Source organism: Ovis aries, chromosome 3 (genome assembly GCF_016772045.2).
Source record: "Ovis aries strain OAR_USU_Benz2616 breed Rambouillet chromosome 3, ARS-UI_Ramb_v3.0, whole genome shotgun sequence".
Taxonomy (NCBI): domain Eukaryota; kingdom Metazoa; phylum Chordata; class Mammalia; order Artiodactyla; family Bovidae; genus Ovis; species Ovis aries.
This window is the reverse complement of record NC_056056.1, coordinates 10168157-10192500: the sequence shown is the minus strand read 5'-3', so window position 1 is coordinate 10192500 and position 24344 is coordinate 10168157. Positions and strand designations below refer to the sequence as shown.

At 35.8% G+C, this 24344-nt stretch overlaps 1 protein-coding gene across 3 annotated transcripts in view; it reads left to right on the top strand.

The window, feature by feature from the left end:
- Positions 1–24344, top strand: part of PBX3 (PBX homeobox 3) — a 221468-nt gene that overhangs the window by 161760 nt on the left and 35364 nt on the right. For all 3 annotated transcript variants that reach the window (XM_027966443.3, XM_012162805.5, XM_027966442.2), the window contains exons 3-5: positions 4183–4424; positions 16159–16349; positions 22499–22634. In XM_027966443.3, the coding sequence (XP_027822244.1) occupies positions 4183–4424; positions 16159–16349; positions 22499–22634 (569 nt within the window). The remainder of the gene's footprint in view (positions 1–4182; positions 4425–16158; positions 16350–22498; positions 22635–24344) is intronic.

Here is a 24344-nt window from a genome sequence, read left to right as displayed (position 1 = left end):
GGATTTCAGGTGGAAAATTATTTTACCTTTTTATGTTCGGGAAGAAAAGTGGCAATACGTCTATATTAATCTCTCTTCTTTATCTGCAATTAGGTTATGTTTCTCACACTGTGGCTAACTTGATTCTAAAATGAAGAAAGCATTTTAAACAGAAACGGAAAATAAAGTTGGTATTTTCTTTAATCATCTTTGTAACTTCAGACCACAGTCCTGCTTCTTTCTTTTAAACTGTCATTGGTTTCAAAGCAGTCAAGAACTCAGGGCCTGCTAAAAATATCTAATCTGGCTTTGTTTTACACAGTACTCTTGCTAAAACATTTTCCTCTGAGCTAAGACTGTGGCGTGGTAGTTGAATGAATCAAGAACAAGTCCATCTGAGGACAAAATTACACAGATTTCATGGGCCTAAGCTTATGAATAATTTGGGATCTACTTTTACAATATGCTTATTGGGGGAGGGGTGGTTATAATCAAACAACTTAAGTTTCCATAATAGATTGTTGTTTCTCAGCAAGTCTGAAAATATACTCTTCACAAAATAAAAATGATCTGATAATTTTATCATTACTATGGATAGTGTATGTCTTCTTTGTGGAAATATTGTCAAGTTAGATCTTAGTTATGCTTAATTCACGTGCATGTGTAGAACACATTTGAAGTGGCCGTGGTCTGAAGCTATTCTCAGTCCTGGGTGAACGGAGGTTAGTTATGGTCTAGCAGGCTTGGTCCCTGAAGTGATGGAGCCTCAGAGCTTAGTTGGTGCCCTGTGTTCTTACCTCATCCTTTTAGGTCAAGCCTTCATTGTGTTACAGTGTTGTTCTGTTAGAGAGGCTACTACTGTGCAATCCAGCCACCACTGATTTCTAATCTGCTTATTTATAATTCAAAAGCTCGCCTATATATTAATGAACCCTTAATGAGCTGTTGAAAATGCCTGAATTACAGTCAGATTATTAAACTCAAACAGCCCCGTAATCATACCATTTGAGTGGGCTTTAGGTACTTCTCACATCTGCAGCTTAGTATTGTGAAGGGTATGCGTTTATTCGGAGAAAGCTTTGTAATAATTTTGACCCGTAATTTATTTATTGCCCTCCGAATGCAGTCGTCTATGCAGATGCTCTCTCCCATTATCTGTGGGGCAGGTGCACAGCATGTTGAAAGACAGCTAATTAGGATTTGCTGAAAGATATGCAAAAACCATGGGCTTATAACAAAGCCAAGTTCATTGTTAAACAATGTTTTACTTTGTTTGTATGATTTGTCTAAATCTTAGAAATACTGAAATGAATATTATGGTTCTAAGTAGATTCCAAATGGGGTTGTTGTTTTAACTTTATAATGCTATGATAACCAAGGAGTCCAGATGTAAAAGTTTTATAAACCTCTGAAAACCACTGTCCCTGTGTATGTTTTGGATTAAAGACAACACGGATCAATTTTTAAATTATTGTTTTCCCAAGTTTCACTGTGAAGATATCAAGATCTTTTGATCATCACAGTGTTTGATTCATCGGCTCTTGCAAATTTAGATTTTTTATGATGTTTATAGGTGTGTCGAGGAATGGGTGTTATGATTGGAAGCCATCATATCAGAAGGTGTGACTTTGGCAGGTTGGTAAGCTAAGTAACAGTGAGGGAGGTAGGATGAGAAATAAAATAGTAATTTGAACATAAAGTAAGAAAATGAATAGAAATATTCAAATTAAAAATAATTTTGGAAACTGTATTATTGCTATTTAAAAATTTGTAATCATGACTTTGATTAATAGAGAAAAAATCCATTCACTTTTCCAACTGTAGTTACAAAAATGATTTCAGTGTTGATAAATAGCCTCAATATTGCCATACTGTGAAGTGCTCTAGTACTTTTGATCCAAAGGAGTATGAACTTTGTGTTGATTTACTTATGATTTTAGAAGAGTTATTATTCATTGCAAGGGGAGAATGTTATGATAGCTGAAAGTACATACTTATTTTTATATGTGTCTACTGTTACTGAGTGTAAGGGTTGCTTCCTATTGGTATGGTGGTTTTATATATATATTAGGTATGTATATATAAGTGCCATACATAGGTGATTACTTTCTGTCCTTTGCATTTCTTCCTGACACATTTCCTTCTTCTATCTCCCATATAGTCTATTTCCTTGTGTATTAGTCATTGAGCATCTTCTCTTGTTTGCTATACTGTTCAGGGGAGTGTAATAGCTTGAGTCTGTATGTTGATTTACTATTAAAGAGCCTCACCAATATCCATGGTGTATAACTACAGGGGGAAAACTAGAAACCTGGAAGAACCTTAAAGGTAGATTAAAATCCACATTTCCAGGAGAAACATCAGTAGCTATAAATATAAAAAGGAAATATATGAGCAAAATTTAATTTAAAAAGAAGAAACTTAAGGACTCCCAAACAAATGGTATAAAAATGAAACAGAGCCCAAAATAAGAGGTTACTCAGTGAGTCCTTACTTCATGCCAAATGCACAAAACACTTGGCATGTGAAACTATAAGAATTCTAGGCCATGAAATTTTAACATATAACAAAGTGAAGGGAAGAAAATCAAAGATGCTAAATTAGAAATATTAATGTAGCCAATATTTAGCAGTTTCTCTTAGATCTAAAAGAAATAGCAAATACCTGTTAGTCTATCCTTAATTATCAGCAATGTGTCGATACTGATTTTTATCTTATTTAAGAGAATTATCTAACTTTTTGGTTTCCTAAATGAATTTATTGTCTTAGTACATTGTAGTTTTCAACCCTTATTTATTTACCTCAGAACAGGCAACAGATATAATTTTAAATTATTGTCAGTTAGTTTTATTACCCAGTTGAAATTATTCTGAAGTATATTTTTAAATGAAAGTGACAGCTTTAAAGTGTTTTGAGGGAGGAAATTAAAGTTGTGCATTTGAGTTAAGACAACCAAGGGCTCAGTCATGCTGTGGGTATAATTCAGGGCATCTAGGAATGAAATCTGTTCTTAAAGAGAATTGATGGTGGTTTTAGGTTAGCATATAAAATCGCAGAGCTGGTGCTCAGTTGAGTACTTGGCAGCTTATAGATGTTACTGTCATGTAAGTTACACTAGACACAGAGTGTGCACCACTGTGGATAAACAACAACAGGCACAGACGCAAAAGACAGAATCCAAATGCAGACATGCAAGATGCCAACTTCCATCCCCTCCTTCCCCAAGATGCTTTGTAACTAGTGTGGGGATCCTGCTTTTAAACAGATTTACAGAGGTTAATTGGGCTGGGATATTTTAGATTATGTTACACATTAATGAAAATGCTGATTTTGAGCTGTCATGACTCCAGTGCTTTTTATACTGTGATAATTATTTTAAAACTTCTGTCTTCTGTGTTGTTGAAAATGTCTTGGCAGAAAGCCTATGTGACCTGATTAAACCTATGAATTGTCAGCTGTGATCTATAATACTCAGATGAGGTTGCTGACTGGGCATCACTTAGGAAGTTCTTGATTTAAAAGCAAAATTAGATTGAGACTACTGTGCCCAGCACTGCATTGCCATGTTGATGGTATATTTTTAATCCCGTATTTAGTGTCCTGGTTTGATGGCGATTGCTTAACAAATTCATTTAATAATATATGTTTTAAAAGCATAGCTAATTACCTCATAATGTATGTATTTCTTTTCTGTCCCTGAAATTAAATGATGGAAAAGCCCATCTAATCCTGTTTATTTTCTAATTTTTGAATATAGCTTGTGAATATATTATGGGATTTTAAATTCTGTCCTTCCAACAGTATGGAGAAACAGAATAACTGCCTTTTGATGGGTTTGTTTCGTATCCTTGGAATTATTTTTTTCTTTGTAAAAATCTTGAAAATTTTACCCCCTTCCCATTTTTGCTTAAATCATCTAAACCTGGGAAGATTGGGTGTTAGAATATTCTGAGAAGCCAGGGTTACCTTTTTCCAAGGATCTAATCAGAATATATTGAGAGAGAGTGATATTAGACATTTCATAGAAATAAGAATTTTCATACTTACTGGTACTTACTGATAAAATGCAAACAATGAAATTCTCAGCATGAATTGTAGTGCACTGATGTTGTTTGATCATTTACTCAAATAAATAAAATACTCACACTATTTGTCCTGTTTCTCGCTTCTTCTCTCTCTGTCTCTCTCTCTCTTTCCTTGAAGGTCTCAGCATCAGAGGAGCCCAGGAGGAGGACCCTCCCGATCCCCAGCTAATGAGACTGGACAATATGCTTTTGGCAGAAGGGGTTTCAGGTCCTGAGAAAGGTGGGGGATCGGCGGCAGCAGCTGCAGCCGCGGCAGCCTCTGGAGGTTCTTCAGATAACTCTATTGAACACTCAGATTACAGAGCCAAATTGACCCAGATCAGACAAATCTATCACACAGAACTGGAGAAATATGAACAGGTCAGCAGCCGCCACTCTCATAGTCCTGCACAAACCCTCTATCGCTCTTCTAATAGACCGCGCTAACTAATTCTGAGGGCTGCGAGGGGTAGGTGTTAATAGAAAGAGCAAAATAAATAAGGTCAATCAGAAATCCAAGTGAACTGTTGAATTCATGATATGAAGTCCCATTGAGATTTTAGAGGTGACGCTAAGCCTATTTTATCCCATCTACTTGCTTTAGTTTTACTCATTCCCCACATTACATGCCCTTACGGCCACACCTGCAGCCATCCTTCCCCTGTAATCTCACTGCTTGGTGCTCCTCAAAGCTCTGGATCATTAACATTTATGCACTGGCCTTGTTCATAGCTATTATAACAAATTTTAAGGGGAAACCTTGCCTAGCGAGCTCTGCCTGCTATGCCGTGAGCTCCAGAATCCTCCTAGGAGTTAATTCTTAAGGATTATGCCCAACTGAGGGGAGGGAGCTAACTTAACAAAGTAAGCAGGTTCTGGCCTTTCTCTCTGAGGAGACCTCCCAAGATAATTATAGGTTTCCTGGGGCAGAGAACACAAGGCATTGTGTGCTAAATTCCTGATTAGAAAGAAAGTATGGATTAAAAAAGCTGTTCTCAGCAATTTACTGCATTGAATCTAAGATATGTTTGATTTTAAGCTGTATCATTGTGTATGGTACCACCACCAAGAAAAAGTTAATTGCCCCATTGAAGTATAACATGCCATTGATAGTAAAATGCTTCCCAGAGATGCAAAAATATGGGGTAGTCTTAGATTCAGTGAAATAAGGTAAAATGTTGGTGGTTCATTTAAAATATATTTTAGTTGTTCATTAAAGGCTAAAAACCTGCTTAGTTTGAGGAATTCTCACTGAAAGGTAATTTTAAAAAATTACTATGGAAATGTTTAAGTGTACTTTTAATAAAGAGAATATTAAGCTGAATCCTATGAAACTGTCAGGTTTTTAGGTCATAAATAGTTGTATATCGGTTATAGAGTTCACCCTAAAATAAGAAACCTCCTAGATACCCATCAATCCAGATGAATATTAAAAATCAATGTCAATCTAATTTTGTTTATCTCCCCTCGCCCCCCTCTTTTTTGGGAGGGGGTATTTTAAAATAAGTCCTAGACATCATATCGTTTCATCCATAGATACTTCACTATGTAGTCAGGCGTTTATTAAAGTTCAAAGACCTTAGTGTTAGTTTTAATATTGATTTTTCTTCTAAGTTCCCTGTGTAGTTTTAGTTGTATATGGTATTTTTTTTCATTGCCTTCTCTAATATTCTGGATATGGTATTAATAAGCAAATGCTGGATTCTGTCCCAGAGGTGAGTGTGTTTTGAGGAATGGTAGAAAGATTTATGTAGCTTTATGTTAATATGCAATATAAATTAACATTATAAGATGTCTTTTTTTCTGAATAGGCTTTCTGGGATCTCATACTGTATCTCTAGTCTCATTTGCAGGAATAATTTTTCGTGGAAGATGTGCAAATGAGAATTTTGGAAAAATAGCCTGTGTATGTATATTAAAAAATTGAGTTTTTTGATTTGACATATGAATAATTGAGAGTAAACAGAGTAAGTCATGGTTGAAAAGGTTGCCCTGAGCATTAACAGTAGAAAACAGCTCTAATTTGTAGGATAACCCTAATTGCATAACTTTATGTTAAATACATCTGTACATACTTACCAAATAAATACTAGTCACTTTGCATGGAAAGATCTGTAGAATTAGGGGTCAATTGGCCAGTACTTATAGCTGAGGAATTAAGGTGGTTCCTTACTGTCTTCTGCCGTATTCCTTCACACCAGCCACCTTATTTTCTCCCTTTAGCCCTGTTGGAAGTTGGGTGAAACTGGCATCAGTCATTGTCATCAAGGTTTTTGTTTTTGTTTTTTAAAAACACACATGTACACACAAAATCTTCATATACTAATCTACTGTTTGTATTTTTGTTTTAAACATCAGACTGGGAAATAATGAATTTTAAAATTTAATCATGAATCTTATTTCTAGATAGGTTCAATAGCCTATTTCCTGTCTCATTTTTAACACAAGAAATAATGGATATATGAAATCTATGCAGTATTATGGACAAATAAGACGACTGTTTGACTGATTCAACAGAAATTTAGTTTACAAATTTTCTCTAGTAAGTTCTGAATTGGTTTAGAGATAACATTAGCATTTAGTTCTCTTGAGTGGTCTTTGGGGCTGGTTTTTATTGCTCTCCTGTTTGTGGTTCCTAAGTTTGTTAGGATCAGTGAGTTGACCTCTAAGATATAAGATAGTCTTTTCTTTTCAAACTTTTGGGATACGGGGGCATTATCTGAGATAGAACTTTCAAGGATCTAGTTTGGAGTTATTAGAAGAGCTGTGAAGAACTAAATGAGATGAAGGCATCAGTTTAGATGAAGGCATGATATTTCTAAAATAGATGATTGTATTATAGTTTCCATTTTACAGATGAGAAAATGAAACTCAAGTAATTTGTCTGGTGTCACACATCTAGTTAGTGTCAGAATTGGGTTTTGAAATCAGTTTCTGACAATATGCCTTCCTTTCCCATTGAATTATGCTGCTACTTGTGTATATAAAAGAACAAAACTCAACAGAGTAGATTTTAAAGATCTTATTGGCTTTATTCAATGATTCATGAGTCGGTCAGCATCTCATCTAGCAAATAGAAGGAGCTATACAAAATGAAAGGTGCCTATAGGCAGACAGGAACACGACAAGGAAGTTAGACTACCAAGGAAAGAATTGGTTGTGGCAAGTTCAGCTTTCTTTAAGGCATGGTAGGTTTCTATCAGGCAGATGACTTCACTCATGCTGACCCAGTAATTCCAGATTGGTTCAAGATTACATTCCTAGGAGAGGCTGAACTGTAATTACGTAGTCTTGGCTGGGTGGCTTGGAGCATAGCATAAGTGACTCCATTTTGGGTCTCTTGTTTTTAACAATTAGGATTTGTAAATAATTCAGATACATCCCAGTTTTTCTTAGATTTGCTCACGTTGGATTACATTTGGGATGGAATCAGAGTAGAGATGGGCAAAACCCAACTTTTAATCCCTTTACATTTAATTACAGTGAATCCCTTAACTATTAAAATCCCTTAGAAATTATGTTTTTCCTCCTAAAATTACATGAACATGGGTACTTGAGTGACAGAAACCTTATTAGTAAGTAGGAAGAACATATATGTTAAGGCAGAGGCTTTGTCAGAAAATGGTGAGTCTTTTGCTAAAAGAAATAAACTGCATTGGAATCTCAGAGCTATTTACTCTACTGTGTTTTGCAATGAAGCTGTAATGAAAATGTATCTGAAGCCTGTTTAGATTTAGATTGCCATAAAATTAACAAACACTACCACTGCAGTAAATTAAAGTACCTTATAAACACAGCCGCATTTACAAAGCTAAGCAGACTAGAGCTACAGTTAGAGCAAAATTAAATCCAAGCTGCAAGGCTCAGCTTTATGTGTATGTTTTAGGAATGGTACTGTGTTTAAAATCCTGTCCTTTTTTTTTTACCTCCAGGAAATGTCCTTTGATCATATGTTTATATTATATAGGCTCAGATGTAATGATTTTTAGTGATAATGATCTAAATTCACTTATAAATGCTCTTGAAATATTAGACATAGAATATATATTAGAGTAAGTTTCTTCAATATTACTACCCCCTAAAAGGAAAACCAAACTTATTTTACTTTTCTCTTGTTGATCCTGACACCCAAGAGGAATATGATAATTTTTCAAAGCTTGCAGAGATTGGGTTGTAATACTTTTTATCTTGGGTGCACTGCCTTCCACTTAGCTGGGAGAAAAACCTGGTTGCCTCTTTGTCTTCTTGTTGATTCGCTACAAGTTTGTTTATATTTTTTAAAGAGGGGAAAAACATATTTCTTATTTTGTGTGTACAAGATCCCCATATATTTATAAGACTCAAAGACAGCCAGGCAATGGAGGTTTATATGCCCTCCCAAGCTATGGGATGGGATTAGCTACAAGTTTTGGAAAATGTTTTTACTCTACCTTTCAAATATGCTCTTATGATTAAAGGTCCAAGTGTTAGAATGGGTGAATTCCTAATGAACTTGAGCCAAGTATCCTGGGAAGCCTGCTGTTAAGAATTGAAAGCCTTCTTGATCCTTCTACCTCTCTACCAAAGGGAAATGGATACCATTGGTTTTTGCAAATGAAATTTAACTTCGAGATTTGTTCTGGGATAAAAAGGAAAAGATATATATCATGCCCTGTACAGTTCTCCCACTTTGCTTGTACCAGAAGAAATGCTTGTACACAAGCAATTCACTTCATAATTTACAGTTGCTATAATAGAGATGACATATTGAAAGCTATCTACCATAATTATATTGAAATACATTTTTGCTGAAGGCAAAAGTGTTGTAAGGGTCTCAACCCTCCCTAAGCATCTTGGAAACCTGCTGTCTGAGTTCACAGATGTCTTTTGAATTTACCTCAAATCAGGTAAAACATTGGAGCTGAGCAGGTACACTCAATGTGCTCAACACCAATTAGGTACTGTTTGGCTAATAGAGGACTCCCAGACTACAGGGGATTGTGGGGGAATGGAGAATGAATGTGCAGCCTAAACCAGTGTAAAAGCATGGCTTTGTGCTTTTGGAGGCTCTCAGCAACATTGTATGTTTATATTTGATGGCAAGATCTTTGCTCGTAAAGGATTTTTTTGAAACAGGTTTTGAAATGCTGATGTTATTACATGCGAGATTGTGTAATCCACAAACTCCTAATCTCATTTTGCTGTTTGTTCTTAATAGCAAAAATATATAGCAGGAAAGACAAAAGGATACTACCTGATGTAAACTTCATATTTCAGTTTCCCAAGCGACCCTTTGTCATTCATTGCTCCAAGAGAAGGGTTTTACTGCTCTGTCAGCTTTCAAACTGGATTTTTTCCTTGGCTGGAAGGAGTGTTTGAGTGTTCCTTTTTTTCCCTGAAGTTTCTAGTCTGTTGACTCTATGTATCAAATGTATCTTTGACCACAATCTTGATTGATGAAATGAATTGTTTTATATTTGGATACTCTCTTTTTTTTTCCCATTTTTTGGGAAGCAGTGTTTGTATTTATTTGAGCAATGGGAAGGCAGACTATGTTAGGTAATCAGAGTAGGAACTTGCAGAATGATATGCAAAAAAATATGAATTTCATAAAATTACCATTTCCATTATCAATAATAACTGCCATTATTAAGCATTAATTATGTTCCAGGTTCTGCAATTAACTTAACATGTATTTTAAGTATAATCCTTACAAACCCTCATGAGACAGGTCCACAAAGCATGAGTATAAAGATGTGTTGAGGAATGAAAGAATCTTAAAAAAGAGTGGATGTATGTATACGTATAACTGATTCACTTTGCTGTACAGCAGAAACTGACACAACATTGGAAACCGACTATTGTTGTTTACTCACTAAGTTGTGTCCGATTTTTTTTGCTCCAATTGAAAGAAGAACCATAGATATTTCATCTTTGCAACTATTTCGTAGGCATATTGATCTCATTCTGGTTGGCTTAAATAAAAGATATCTTTGAATGTTGACTTTTATTTGGAAACAAGAAGAATTCATTGATTTTATAAGCATTACATAAATACAAAATCTATAATATTTGACTAGAGTTACTTGCAAGGTTATAAAGGTATCTAGAAAATGGATGCATGCAAATTTTGGAGTCATAAACTTTTAATAGAGATTTATTCTTTCTTTGAAGAGTGACTTTTTAGAATAGGGAGTATTATGATCTGTTTGCAGTCAGCGTGTCTAGATGTTTACAAAAGGCAAATTCAGTTTTTAGATCTGATCATGAACCATTTTAATACTTCCGCTAAAATAGATGCTTGCTCACCGTCTGATTTTACATTTTTCTCTTCAGTGATGGGACCTTACAGGCAAGAAAGGGGTTGAATCTTGAATTCACCATCAAAAAAACCACCATGATAAAACAAACAAAACCCTGAAAACTAATTTTGCCTGTAAACCAAATATATATGGATATGGAAGAGATAGTTTTACTATCTCCTATTATATTTAACAAATATACTTAATATTATTAACAGCATTATGAAAAATCCAGATGTTTCAAATCCTCAATTATATTACTTAGTCTGAATTTTTAAAGAGAAAGGAACAAATGGCAAGGAGAAAGGCTATTATAAGAATTAATTGAAAATGTTTTTTACGGACTCCCCTGGTGGTTCAGTGGCTAAGACTCTGATCTCTCAATGCTGGGGCCCTGGCTTTGATCCCTGGTTGGGGAACTAGATCCCACATGCCACAACTAAGACCCTGTGCAGCCAAATAAATAAATTTAAAAAAAAAAGAAAATATTTTTTATCAGATGAAGCCTTCCAGTTTATGTTGATTTAAGTATGTTATTGCAATGCCTGTTTTAAACAAAACATATATTTTGTCTCATAGTAAACAAAAATGCATCCAAGATAATTTTCAACAGCTGGATTAAAAGGAAAAAGAGGTTTCTGCCATTACTTGTAAGTTAGAAAATTCAAGGAATCAAAATTCACTTCCTAAATCTCCTATTTAACCAAAGTGTTTCTATATTTGTATGTGGACATTGACTAGAAAATTCTTAACAGACAATTTCACTTGGAAAAGTAAGAAGGCAATGAAAAAAGTTTCCGATGTCTATTTTAATGATACAGTCTTTTAGGTATGACAGAGGATATGATAAATGTTTAAAGTGAGCATCTTATGTTATAAACAGTATTGATGCTAGTTTGTGGTTTGGTGGCCCTTCAAAACAACTCTGCAATCATTTGATCATTCTTACTGCACTCTCTTGTTTAAGAAACTGTATACCTTTTAAGGAAGAAGAGATGAGGCAGTACTGTGCTCTGCTCTGCAACTGGTACAGATGATGCTGTAAATGAGGCTGTAATTTACTTTCAGTGGTAAAAAGGAAAAAAAAATCACTTTGCCTAAAGTGTATGCATCTTTCTTAAGGGTGTACCCAGATTTTAATTATCTAAATGTAAATACTTAACGAATTTTACTTAGAGTAATGAGCTAAAGTGCACACTACATAAATGAGATGTTCTAATTAATCATGTATGAACTACTGGTTTAAAGAAAAGCTATGTGAATTCTGTGAATGTTGGGCTATTGCCAAATTGCTAATCAGCATTTGCATTCATAGATGACTTCACTTAATAAGTTGTGAGACATTCAGCAAATGTTTTAGGAAATTATGAGTTTTTAGATGCAGAAACTTTTTGCTTTTAACCCTTGTTTATAATACAACCCTGTGGCTGCCTTTTAGAAACCATAGGCAGACATTCATTCTGAGAGAGATTAAAATACAGCCAGAGAAAAACTGAGAGTCAGAGAAGAACTGAAGGAAAAAAAAAAAACCTCAGGTATCACTCACACAGGAGATTTGAAGGATCTATCAAGACATACACTCTGTCATAGACATACGTTGCCATATGTGTGAACCAGATATGTAGGAATTAGCATTGTTACCTGTGCAGATTAGAAATATCCTGGTACAGCAGTTCTCAAAGTTTTTGGTTTTAGAACTTGAATTCTTAAAAATTATTGGAGATCTCCTAAGAGCTTTTGTTCAGTGGATTATATCTATCAATGTATTATAATAGAAATTAAAACTGAGAACAAATTAAAGTATGTATTAATGTAAAAATCAGTAATGAATCATTATCTGTTTAATATAATATATTTTTTAATTTGCATTTAAAATAAAAAACACCTCAACATTTAGAAGAATGTCATTGCTTTTACATTTTTGCAAAACTTTGTCATGTTGGGTTTAATAGAAGTCACCTGGATTCTTAAATGTGTTTCTGTGATCAGTGTCCTTTCCTGTGGTTGAAGTATATGAAGAACACCTGTCTTCACACAAATATGTTATTGGAAAAGGGAGGGGTGTATTGATAGCCTTTTAAAATACTTATGGATATTATTCTCTTGTATTATACCAAAACTTGACAAGTTGTAGTATCCTAAATATTAGCTATCATGAGTCTGAAATCATACCAACTTTTTGTACTCAGTTCCTTTAAAATCTATTGGTCTAGTGCACACTTTGAATGGATCTTTTACTTATGCATATTTTTGTAACATCATGCATCGATCATTTGAAAAATAATGGTTCACTGAGTTATGTATATCTTCCAATGTTAACACCTTATATAACATCAAAATGTCATATTTATTAATATCAATACCAAATTAATCAGAAAGTCTGCTAGGAAACTATAAAGCTCAAGGTAGTAGATGCAGGTTTTCCAGAATTTCACCATTGGCACAACTACTGTCAGCTATTTTCTTTGATGTGACAAGCTTGCTTGGTTCATTTTTGAGAAAATATCTACCAAATACCCAAATCAGAAAAATTATAATAATTTGTCGATTTTACTTTCAAATAAAAATGGTATTCCATGAAATAGACGACATCAACTCACAACTTAAACAATCACATGAGAGCTTTTTCTCAAGACACCCATCCTTGATGAGCAGTTGAAGTCCTTTTGGTACGCTTTCCATTTTATCACACAGAATGTTGAAGATGTAGTCAAAGACTGAGATGTAATAAAATGAATACTTTCTCTTGCTTTATCAAGACATTCCTAAGTGAAACTGCCTTCTGTGGTTGTGGTTGTGTTTGGGGGGGTTATGTGAATGTATGGTAGTAAAGAATGAGAAGGAACGTCAAAGATTACTTAGTATACTATTTCCCAGAGAATTTTTCTTAGTATGTTGGCCCACAAGGTGCTGTAGAGCTGTGCTGTCCAGTATGGTTGCCACTAGTCATAAAAAGCTGTTGAGTCCTTGAAATCTAGCTCCTCTGAAATGAGATGTGCTTTTGTAAATGTAAAATATATACTGAGTTTCAAAGTGTGTGAAAAAAAAGGAATGGAACATATCTCATTAGCAGTTTTTTAAAGATACTATTATGTGTTGAAATGTTAATATTTTTCATATATTGGGTTAAATAAAATATGTTGTTAAAATTGGGCTTTCCTGGTGGCTCAGTGGTGAAAAATCTGCCTGCAATGCAGGAGACCAGGGTTCGATCCCTGGGTTGGGAAGATTCCCCTGGAGAAGGAAATGACAACCCCATCCAGTATTCTTGCCTGAGAAATCCCCTGAATAGAGGAGTCTGGCGGGGTACAATCCATGGGGTTGCGAAAGAGTTGGACATGACTAAGCGACTAAACTACCACCACATTGTTAAAATTAATTGCACCTGATTTTTTTATTTTTCAGTGTGGCTATTAGAAAAATTATAATTTCATATGTGAAAAATAAAACACATTTAGAAAATAGTCAATGCAATAGCAAAAACATTAAATGACCAAAAAATTCTTTTTTCATATGTGGCTCACAATATTCTTCTATTAGACAGCACTGCTCCAGATAAAAGAGGTTTTGTGACCAAATTTATTTGGTCAAAGTTGGATACACCATTCTCCCTTGAAGATTTATGATGATGTATGTTGGCATATTGAAAGTACTGAAGAATCCTGCCCCTTCCCCACAAATTTTAAATTATGGTTAACTCCCCATTTCCCAAACATACTGTATTAACATTTTCTAGAACTAACTTATAAAAGTCTATATCCAAATTTGCTGATTTCAGTTTGCTATTCTAGTTTTCTTTTCTTCATTTTACTAATAAGAAAACTGAGGACTGGAGTTTATCAAATTATATAATTTTAGATTATATGAACATCTCTTTTGAGAAAGTACCAAAAAAAATTATATGTATATTTCTTGGCAGGATGACCACTTATTTTCAGCTTGGCACAAGATAGTCTATGTTGATAATATAGTGGGGAAAATCTTAAATTTACTTCTCTTTACTATGGTTTCCTTAAAGATGGAAAGAACTTCCACTTTTAAACCTACAAAGTTCCTTAATATTTTACTGTCCCATAACCCCAGACAATAATTTTTAGCTTTTTAAAATTGTAGACTGGCTAAGAATCTGAAATGAGAAGGAAAACCCCACAGGTTGTCCCCTCAGGAAAGACAAATGTGCATACAACTTAAATAAGATTTGAAGGAGTGTCCTGGACACTCTAGACTTCTCCATGGACTGCAGGTTAAAAATTCGTCCATTATAAAGATTCGTCAGGGATAATGTATTTATAGATATTAATCAACATTACTCTTGAATTGTAATACAAAACCCCACCAATCCATAGGTGGCTATTGAATGCCTACCATGAGTGCTGTGCAAATCCATACTCTGAAGAATCCCAGAATCACCACTTTAAAGGAACTTTAAATTTCTTAAAACTTATACATACTTAAAACATAAAAACTTTAACTGGTAAGCAAGACTCATTTTACCTCACCTTAGAAATATTTATATAAAAGCTCCACTTAAAGTAACTGAAACAGCATCCTTAAAAGTTAGTTCTCTCATGAGCAGCTAGAAAAACCATCCTGTTCTATATGTTCAGGATGCCTGTAGGGAAATTATGTTATTAATTATCATATAATGTTATATCTTCAAAATATGTCTTGCCATGACCAACGATTGTTCTGTTTAACCTGCTAAGCATCCATGCAATAAGATGCAGAATCTCCTGTCTTTAAAAAATATATATATCAGAAGGTATCGTTTTTATGCAGAGATATGGACAGATGCTTTATTCACCAAGGTGATACTGGATATCTGTGTAGACCCAGTTACATGGTTTTGTAGATCTAAAGAATACAGGTGAGCTGAAAGAGACAGGGACAGGATTTTTAACTAAAATGTTTGAGACCCACATCTGATCCTTATTTTCCTGCTGCCCTTTCCCTGAAGAGTTGAGCTGTTTTATCCCTCTTTCAGAAATGGTGTAGATCCACAAATAAGGCCCACGCCACAGCTGTGTTATACTAGGACGCTGGCATGGCATCCAAGGCCCTTTATCTGCTAGTGCAAATCTGAACTCCCTCTTCTCCTGTACCCTCTTCTCTGTCCCTCTGAACTAGCTTCATACCATTATTTCCAGGTTTTTTTTTTTTTTCTTTCTTGTGCCTTTAATTCCTCTTGATTTCCACCTTTATTCCACTTTTCAAAAATCTTACCCATTCTTTAAAGCCCTGATTTCGCTTTTTGCCATGAAGTGATCTTTGTTTCCCAATGAGAATACTTACTCTTTGGAACTTAGGGAACACTCTTCCTGTGATGCTTTGCATGGCCTGCCTGTTTAAGAATTCGTTTTTATACATTTTATTGCACTGAAGGTCAGATCCACATCTTACTCATTTATGTGTCCTTTCACTGCGTTTGGAAGAGTTTGAACTTCATAGTGTTTCAGTAAACATAAGTTGAGTAAAACCCCAGAGGAAATAGGAGATGCTTAGTATTAACATATAACATATATCTGTACTTATATATAGAAATTGACACAGAGCATCCTCCAGTGGGAAAACCTCATTTTGAAAGTGGGCTGAAAGTGGTAGGAAGGGCAGTTGAGTGCTGTTTCCTTGCATGCCTGGGCTTTCATAGTTCCAGAGTCCTGGTGCCCCTATCTAGTTATCACTGCCATTTCACACGTGTCTTAGTTTTCATTTTACCTACTACATAATGCCATTGGCGGTTGCAAATGAGATAGAAATTCAGATGAGTTAATGTCTGGGTGTGATAATAAAAAATACCAGATTCCTAAGGAGTGATTTTTTTTTTCCCCTTACAGGCATGTAATGAATTCACTACACACGTGATGAACCTTCTCCGAGAACAGAGTAGAACACGTCCCATTTCCCCAAAAGAGATTGAAAGAATGGTGGGCATCATCCATCGAAAATTTAGTTCCATTCAGATGCAGCTCAAACAAAGTACTTGTGAAGCAGTTATGATTTTAAGATCAAGGTTCCTTGATGCCAGGTATGTGAGGCCACAAATCCATTGCATGGCTTTTTTTTTTTTTTTCCTTTTCACTCTTTGTATATTATTTTATGTAATTCTGGCCAGTTGGTCTTAGATTCTTCTTTAATTTGGCTATGAGAGCCCTTCTCTACAATGGATAGGTAATTCACCTCATGGTGCCTGCAGTGTCAAGCCTCTTCTCGTCTGGAGGTGGTAGTGCTATTAGCTGCCAATTTGGTGACTCAATTTGGACTTCCCTCAGATGATAAAGAGTCTACTTGCAATGCAGGAGACCTGGGCTCAATCCCTGGATTAGGAAGATCCCCTGGAGAAAAGAATGGCTACCCACTCCAGTATTCTTGCCTGGAGAATTCCATGGACAGAGGAACCTGGCAGGCTACAGTCCATGGGGTCATAAAGAGTGGAACACGACTAACACTTCACCTTCTGGTGTCTCAGGAAACAAATAGTGTTAGTGCTGCTAATAATGACTTAGTAATATGTAGTCTTTTAATTCTGATGCTAAAAAGTATTTTTAAGGATAACATTCAGTATGTAACTTTGTTTTAATGCAGGTTTGTTTTCTAAGAATTTCTTAATATTATGTTGCTTGTGCATATTAGAAGAAAATCCTTCAAGATACAGATATTTCTAAGGAGGAAGTGGTATTTTAGTTACCACAAAACCCCAAACTCTGTTTTTCCAAATCTAGAGGAAAGCTTCTGAGTTTCTCCTGTAGGGATACATATTTCTCTTTTATCTGAAGCTTTCACCAGTTTTCACAGGAGTTAGGTAATAAATTGCGTATGATGTGTTAGACCTACTGGGTGACATAACAGAGGAACTGTCAAGTTCCTACTCTATGCTGCCTCTACAGGAAAGCCTCCTGGGCATTGCTAAAGCTTGCGATCAGTCTTCAACATTGTAAAGGGGTTTCTATTTTATTTTTCTTTCTCTCCCTTGGAATCTCACAGAGGTGATAAACATTGTCCAAATTTCACAGTATTAAAGAAAATAGCTAAATTAGCATCTCAACTGGAAAATAAGATGTGAGGAACAGTCTTCATGCCAGAGCTCTTCCCTGGAGCCAGATAGGAAAGATGCTACCTGATTATGCTCCTGTTCTGCCGTCTTTGGTTCCTTCTTCTATACTGAATGAGTCACTGGAACTCACCAGTGCTTTGTTTTCAGCATTTCTTGTGTTGGCTCTTTTTTTCCATCCAAACTTGCACTGCTCAGTTCGTGTTCATCCTTTTGTCCCTAGGCTAGCACAGTACCATCCCACTGTACTTTTCTTCCGCTCATCCTCCATAGCCCTTTTATGATGGACTCATTGCTTTACTTGAAAACCACAGTAGTTTTTCACTGTTGGATAACACATGCACACAACTTAACCTGGCATTTGAGGCCTTATGTGACCTGTCGCGGCCCAGATTACTTTTTTGTTATTGTTACGATTTAAGTTTTATTTCTTATTTTTCCTATTTAACAAATACCAAGCTCACTATGAAAAATTTGGAAAACATGTAGACTAGAAGGATGAGTGATTAAAGACAATCACTTTTTTAACTACCCAATGGGAAAAGAAAGTCACTGTAAATGTGTTAATATATTCCTTTCTGGTTTGTGGTACTTTTTTAGTTTCATGTTCTTGTGATGGTACAATATGCATAATTTAGTTGGCTTTTTTAAAAACTTACCATGAATAGGTAAACATTTTTCATATAATATAAACTGTTTTAAATGTTAATTGTTGAAGTCTACCAGATGGATATATGATAAATAATTAACTTAGACATTTTTTCATTTTTGAGCATTTAAGTTGTTCCTGTTAATTTCCATGATAACCTCTTCCTTCCACTTCCTTTCTTCTTTCCTTCTATAAATATTTATTTGTGCTGAGGATATATAAAGATAAACAAGATTGGTTAACTTACTTGCCCCAGTTGAGTTTACATTCTACCTGGGGAAATAAGCAATAAACAAGTAAACAAATATGCTACAGTATTTTGCTCAGTAATGTAGCGAAATATGATAGAATGGTAAATGCTATGAGGAAAAAGCAAGGTAAAGGGAGAGAAGAAGACGGAGAGAAGGTACTGTTTTAGATAGATTTTTATTGCAGTTAGTCTTTCAGTAAAAATCTTTATGCTTTCAACCTTTGTGATCTTTAGAATTATTTCCTAAGGATTAATTCTCAGAAATGGAATTATTAGATCTAAATGAGAACATTTTTAGTGCTCTTAATATATCACTAAATTGTTCTTTCCTCTGTTTAATCCAAAATGAAAGACCTCTTGGTCTCAGCCATTTCCTCTGGCTAGAATTCTTCCTTTTCCTCTGCCTAACCACCTCTTCCACCACCACCCCTCAACTCCTATCCCCAGCCTTCCGCAACAAGTCATATTCTCTCCAACCGTTTCCCCAACTTGGTCACCAGTAATGAGTTGTCGTCTGTGAGGGTGTCTAGCATGGGGCCTGGAATTGAGGCAACGCTCATGTTTGTTGATTTAGTGAGACCTTGGTCATCCTTCCAGGCCTGGCCTAAATGGTCCCTTTTAGGAAGCCCACTTTAATCCTTCCACTGGACTGGTCCATGCCTTCTCATGAACACTGATACTGTGTTGATACCATTCTCCAGACCAAACTTTATTCAGACTGCCTTTACTGTAGCTTTTCAGGATCATTTCTTTTCTTCCCGAGTAAGTTACGCTGTTACTGACAGCAATGGCCAAGTCTTATACATATCCATTCCCCACAATTCCAGTGTCTTATAGTGTAAAACTGCAAAAAATTCTTTTTTGACTAACCAGATGAATGAATAATTCCACTTACTACTTATAATAGCTCAAAGCATTAAGGAAGTAGCATTAGGAAACCAAAACCATTCTTAAATTGTAAACATTGAGCATTTTAATGAAAAGTATTATGCAACAAAGATATTTAAAAGTATTTTCTTCAGAGGAAGGAGACGTATATAGGCACCTATAGGTGATTCATGTTGATGTACAGCAGAAACCAATACAATATTGTAAAGTAATTATCCTCTAATTAAAAATAAAAAAAATTTTTAAAGTACTCCCTTCAGAAAGAAATCTTTCCTAACACAGCTGCTGTTCTTATTTCTACAGATAGTTTCCCATTCTTGTCAACATGCATGCTTTTTTTTTTCTTCACATAACTGCATTCATAATGTATACACCTAAATGATTTATACTTCTTCCAAGAAGAGAAAGGAAGTTAACAAGCCAGAGTGAGCAGAGCCAGAGTGAGGCCGTGGCAGAGCTTGAAGCAGAGTCCCTTCTCCCACAGAGATTGCCGTTAGGAATGTTGTAAGGCCTGTGGGACACAGACCTGGGACAGAGGCATCACTGCACACTGGCCTGAGGCACAGCCATTTAGAGAGTGGTGAAGCCTGGGGAAATGAAGGGGAACTTAGGGGAAATGCTTAATGGGAATTTTCTAAAGAATGTTTTTCTAAAAAATAAATGAAGTATAAGACCGAGTTCTCTCTTACGCCTTTGAGTGAATGCAAATACTGAGCTTTACTTCCATCTATTCTTGTAGTGCCTCTCAGCAAGCCCTCTGCACTGAGAAGGCAAGGTTTTTCTGCTCCAGGCAAACATGCTCATTCAGATATATGATCCCCTTGCTCACCCTGGCTTTTTGTAAAGCCATACTCACATTTTCTTGGTAATTGGACAAGCCGACGCATGTAGCGGTGTAGAACAGTTGGGAATAAATTTGTGTCAGCCCCTCTACTCTTCTAGTAGAAGGGCTGTAGTTTGGATGCAGCCAGACAGTCTGGGGTGAGTTATTCTATTCTGCCCATAAATTTGTTCTCTGAGGTTTTTTCGTGTTTTCTAAAACCAACCACTCCTAAGCAATGTCAATAAACTAGCCAAACTTATCTTTACTTTCCCAATATGTTTCTGCTCATTCCTCCTTTCATAAGTCTTCATTTCCCAAAGAAATGCCCTTGTGTGATTCGCTCCACCGTACCCGGTCTTGCTGCTGGATTCCATGTTTTACACTGAATCACAAGCTCACATATTTACATGTAATGGCATTGAGTGGAGTGGCTGGATGAGGGGCAGTGAGGATTAGAGAAATGGGTACACATCTGAGGGGACAGCCACAAGTTAGCTGGCTGCCTCCTGAGAATGTGAGCCTGGTGTGACTGATCTTCCAAGTTTTCATAGGCAGCCAAAAACCTTCACAAGCAGGTCATTACTATACGGTCTCAACAAGCATTATCAGTGGGCCAGGCAATTACTTGTAGGTTTGACAGTTTAAGTATCTATTCTAGACCTTTTCTACCCTACACTCCCACTCACCCACTCACCAGACTGTTCCTCTTGTAAGCCCCAGGAAAGGGCTTTGTTTTTCCTGTCAACAATGCCTGACTCCTGTTAAAATGCTGATTGCTCTTCTTGGTGTACGTTTCTTTTCACCTGTGTCTTCCCTAACCGCCTCCCCCATCCAGCTCATCATCAAATCCTGTTGATTTTAATCCCCAAATAGATTTTGACTCTCTTCTTCATCCCTCAGGATACAGTGGTTTAACCTTCCAAAAAATTATTGAAATTAAGAAATTTCAGGTCTCATAACTTGAGATGTTTTGATCAGACCTAGATTTCTTGCTCCCTTGACTCTCCCTTAATGTTGAAACAGAGATCACATACTTAACCTGCCATGTTAGTGACATCATTTTAACTAGAAGAATCTTGTAGGGTATGCACACTTAGAACTGCCTACTGATACTGTCTTTCCTGAGTATATGCTATCACAATTAAGATCATTAAGATTATTTGTAAGACAATATTAGGAAAATTATTTGGGGAAAGTGTTTTCTAGTTACTGGAGAATTTAATTTAAAGTGAAATCTGAAAGAGGCTAATTTTCACACTGGAATTCTTTAAAATCTTAATAATAAGACCCAAATATAAATGACATTTTTGCTATTTGAAATACCTTGTCAGCAAATACTTGATCTTCTGACATTCTGCCACCCCCTCCCAATAAAAATAAAGAACTTGTCCTCCCTTAGTTTTTCTCTGGTGAGCAAATCATACCTGGGACCAGGCAGTTACTTAAGAAAAATCCAGAAATCCTTGATGTATTTTTTCCCCTTACCTTCCTTCTCTGTATTCCCCCACTTATTCCCCCCATCCAATTTATTATTAAGTCCTATTGCTTTTACTTTTCAAACAGAGCTTGAATCTTTTTATTTCCATTACTCTTACCCTGTTGCCAGGTTACAATCATCTCTCAGTTTGACCATTGCTGTTGTCTCTTTAAATATCTCTACATTTCCTTTCATGCCCTCCTCCAGCTCTTCTCAGTAGTCACAGTGATCTTTTTAAAATGTAAAACTTAAAACCTTTAATAGCTTCCTATTGCACTTAAAATAAAATTCAAAAATCCATAGAGGATCCACTAAGCCTGTGTAATCTGGCCCCTGTCCATCCTTCCAGACTCATCTCATGTATTTCCTGATTTTTTACTGTGCTCCAGCCTCCTCTAGCCCTTTAGACTGGCCAAGCTTTTTTCCTGTTTGAAGACCATTGCCTCTGCTTATTTCTCTTCCTTCTACTCTTTGTCTGACTAACTCATACACACTGTCCAGGTCTCAGATTAAATGTCACTCCTTCAAGGACACCCTTCCCGACTTCATAATCTGTGTTAGGTTTCCTTTTTAGACACTTTCATTATACCTTATACTTTTTCTTCATGGTACTTGACATGATCACCATAATTTATAAATATTTATTTCTGTGGTGCTTATCTAATGTCTTTCTTTTCCTAACTCTCTAATCTCCTATAAACTTCCCTTGTAGCCCTTATCTGTTTTGTTATAACTGTATCCTTATTGAATATCTAGAACACATTAGATCCTTAATAAGTATTTGTTGAATAAATTAAATAGTGAAGTGAATTGTGCTTTACATTCTAGAGTTTTTCTTAGTTATCCTACATCTTAATGTGAATTGGATAGTTCTCTGGAGAATGCCAAGAGTACAATTTACAATATCATGATGATACATGAGACCCTGAGAATGTTAAAAAATAGAAATCTAACTCTTTTTTTGTATAATCCTAAGTAATATATCCCTCTTTGGTTAATGTGGATTATAACTACTGTTCTCCTTTTGGTTCCTTCATAGACGAAAAAGGCGTAACTTCAGTAAACAGGCCACAGAAATCCTGAATGAATATTTTTACTCACACCTCAGCAACCCCTACCCCAGTGAAGAAGCCAAAGAGGAGCTGGCCAAGAAGTGCAGCATCACAGTGTCCCAGGTGAGAGGGGTGCCACAGGTGCGTCGTGTTCCTCTGTTGGCTGTAGGAACCCTGCTCTTCTCTTCAGGGCGTTTTCATCAAATTTCATATCCAAATGTTTCATCACCAAAGAAGATATAAGGAAAACATAGATATATCCACATTTTTATGCAAGCTTTTAAAGCTTAGATAATTTCTTTTCACCTTAAATGTCAAAGAATCAAAATGATCCCCGCTTCCCTAGCGTACATCTCTAGAAAGAACAGAAACATACTTTGGGGAGAGACGTGGTTTACTCTCACATGACTCTTCGGTAAACAGCATGGAGTTTTGCTTTCTCGATTTAGATGACCGGTCTAATCTACCAGTGAGAAACCAACGTGTTTGTTGTCAAAAGGAAGTTTCATATAGCTCTGTGATGAAAGCTTTGAGGAGTTCTCCAAGTCCTTTCTTGATAACCGTGCTATGATATTTGGGTTTCAAAGCTTTCTTTGCTTTTTTGTTATCCATGAAATGGAAGAATTAAATTCATGCCCATCCCTGCTTTTGTTGTTGTTATTTTTAAAAATGTCTATTTGTAATAAATCGTGCCCTGGAAGTTAGCTTTCATCTCCTAACACAAATACACTTAATTTCAGGCAGATAGACTTGTTTCATTTTTAATGTATTTGGCTGCATCAGGTGTTAGTTGCAGCAAGTGGGATCTTCATTACATCATGAAGGAACTTTGCTTGTGACACACGGACTCTCCAGTTGTGGCATGAGCTCAATAGTTGTGGCACATGGGCCCCATTGCTCCACTAGCATGTGGGATCTTGGTTCCCCAACCAGGGATTGAACCCACTTCCCCTGCAGTGGAAGGCAGATTCTTAACCACTGGACCCACCAGGGAAATCCCAGACTTGCTTTTTAGACTGAGAGTTGGAGACAAATAAATAACCAAGTAACTGTAGCTCCTTAAAAAATAAGTATATTCTATTGGCATTAGCTCTAAAATATAATTTTACTTTAAGTCCTCATATTATTGTTTATAGATTATAACTTCAATAAGATTTCTTTATAGCAAGCAAATGCAGTAGTCAACCAGTTCTTGCAGTGACATGGAAAAGCTCACTCATGGCAGAAATTTTAATGGTGCCTAGAAGTCATGTGACACAAATTTTAATGTAGCCTCTAAATAAATATTCATATAGATCTGAAGTTCATGATTCTAAACTTTCAAATTCTAATGAAAGTTTCATATCGGTGTTTTTATTTTTATTGAAGTAGGGTTGATTTATAGTGTTGTGCCAATCTCTACTGTACAGCCAAGTCACAAGGCATTCCTTTTTTAGTATTCTTTCCCATTATGGTTTATCACAGGATGTTGACTATATATAGTTCCCTGTGTTATACAGTAGTACCTTGCTGTTTCTTCACCCTATTCATAATAGTTTACACCTGCTAATCCCAGTAGCTCTCTCTGACTTAGAATTCAGATGTTTGTGGGTCCAGTTCAGATTAAGATGTTTCATGCTTCTACTCCCTTTCTTGCTTTCTCTTTTATTTCTATAACATATTCACCACTGGAGTTTAACACATTATATACATTTTTTCAAAAACCAGTATAATCCTGGTTTTTCACTGGTTGTACTTGCTTCTTGTGTATGTTATGTAGGATTTGTTAACACATGCTTGTGTAACGAGTAAGAAAAGTTTCCTTCTGACTATTCTGAACTAGGGAAGTTTTGC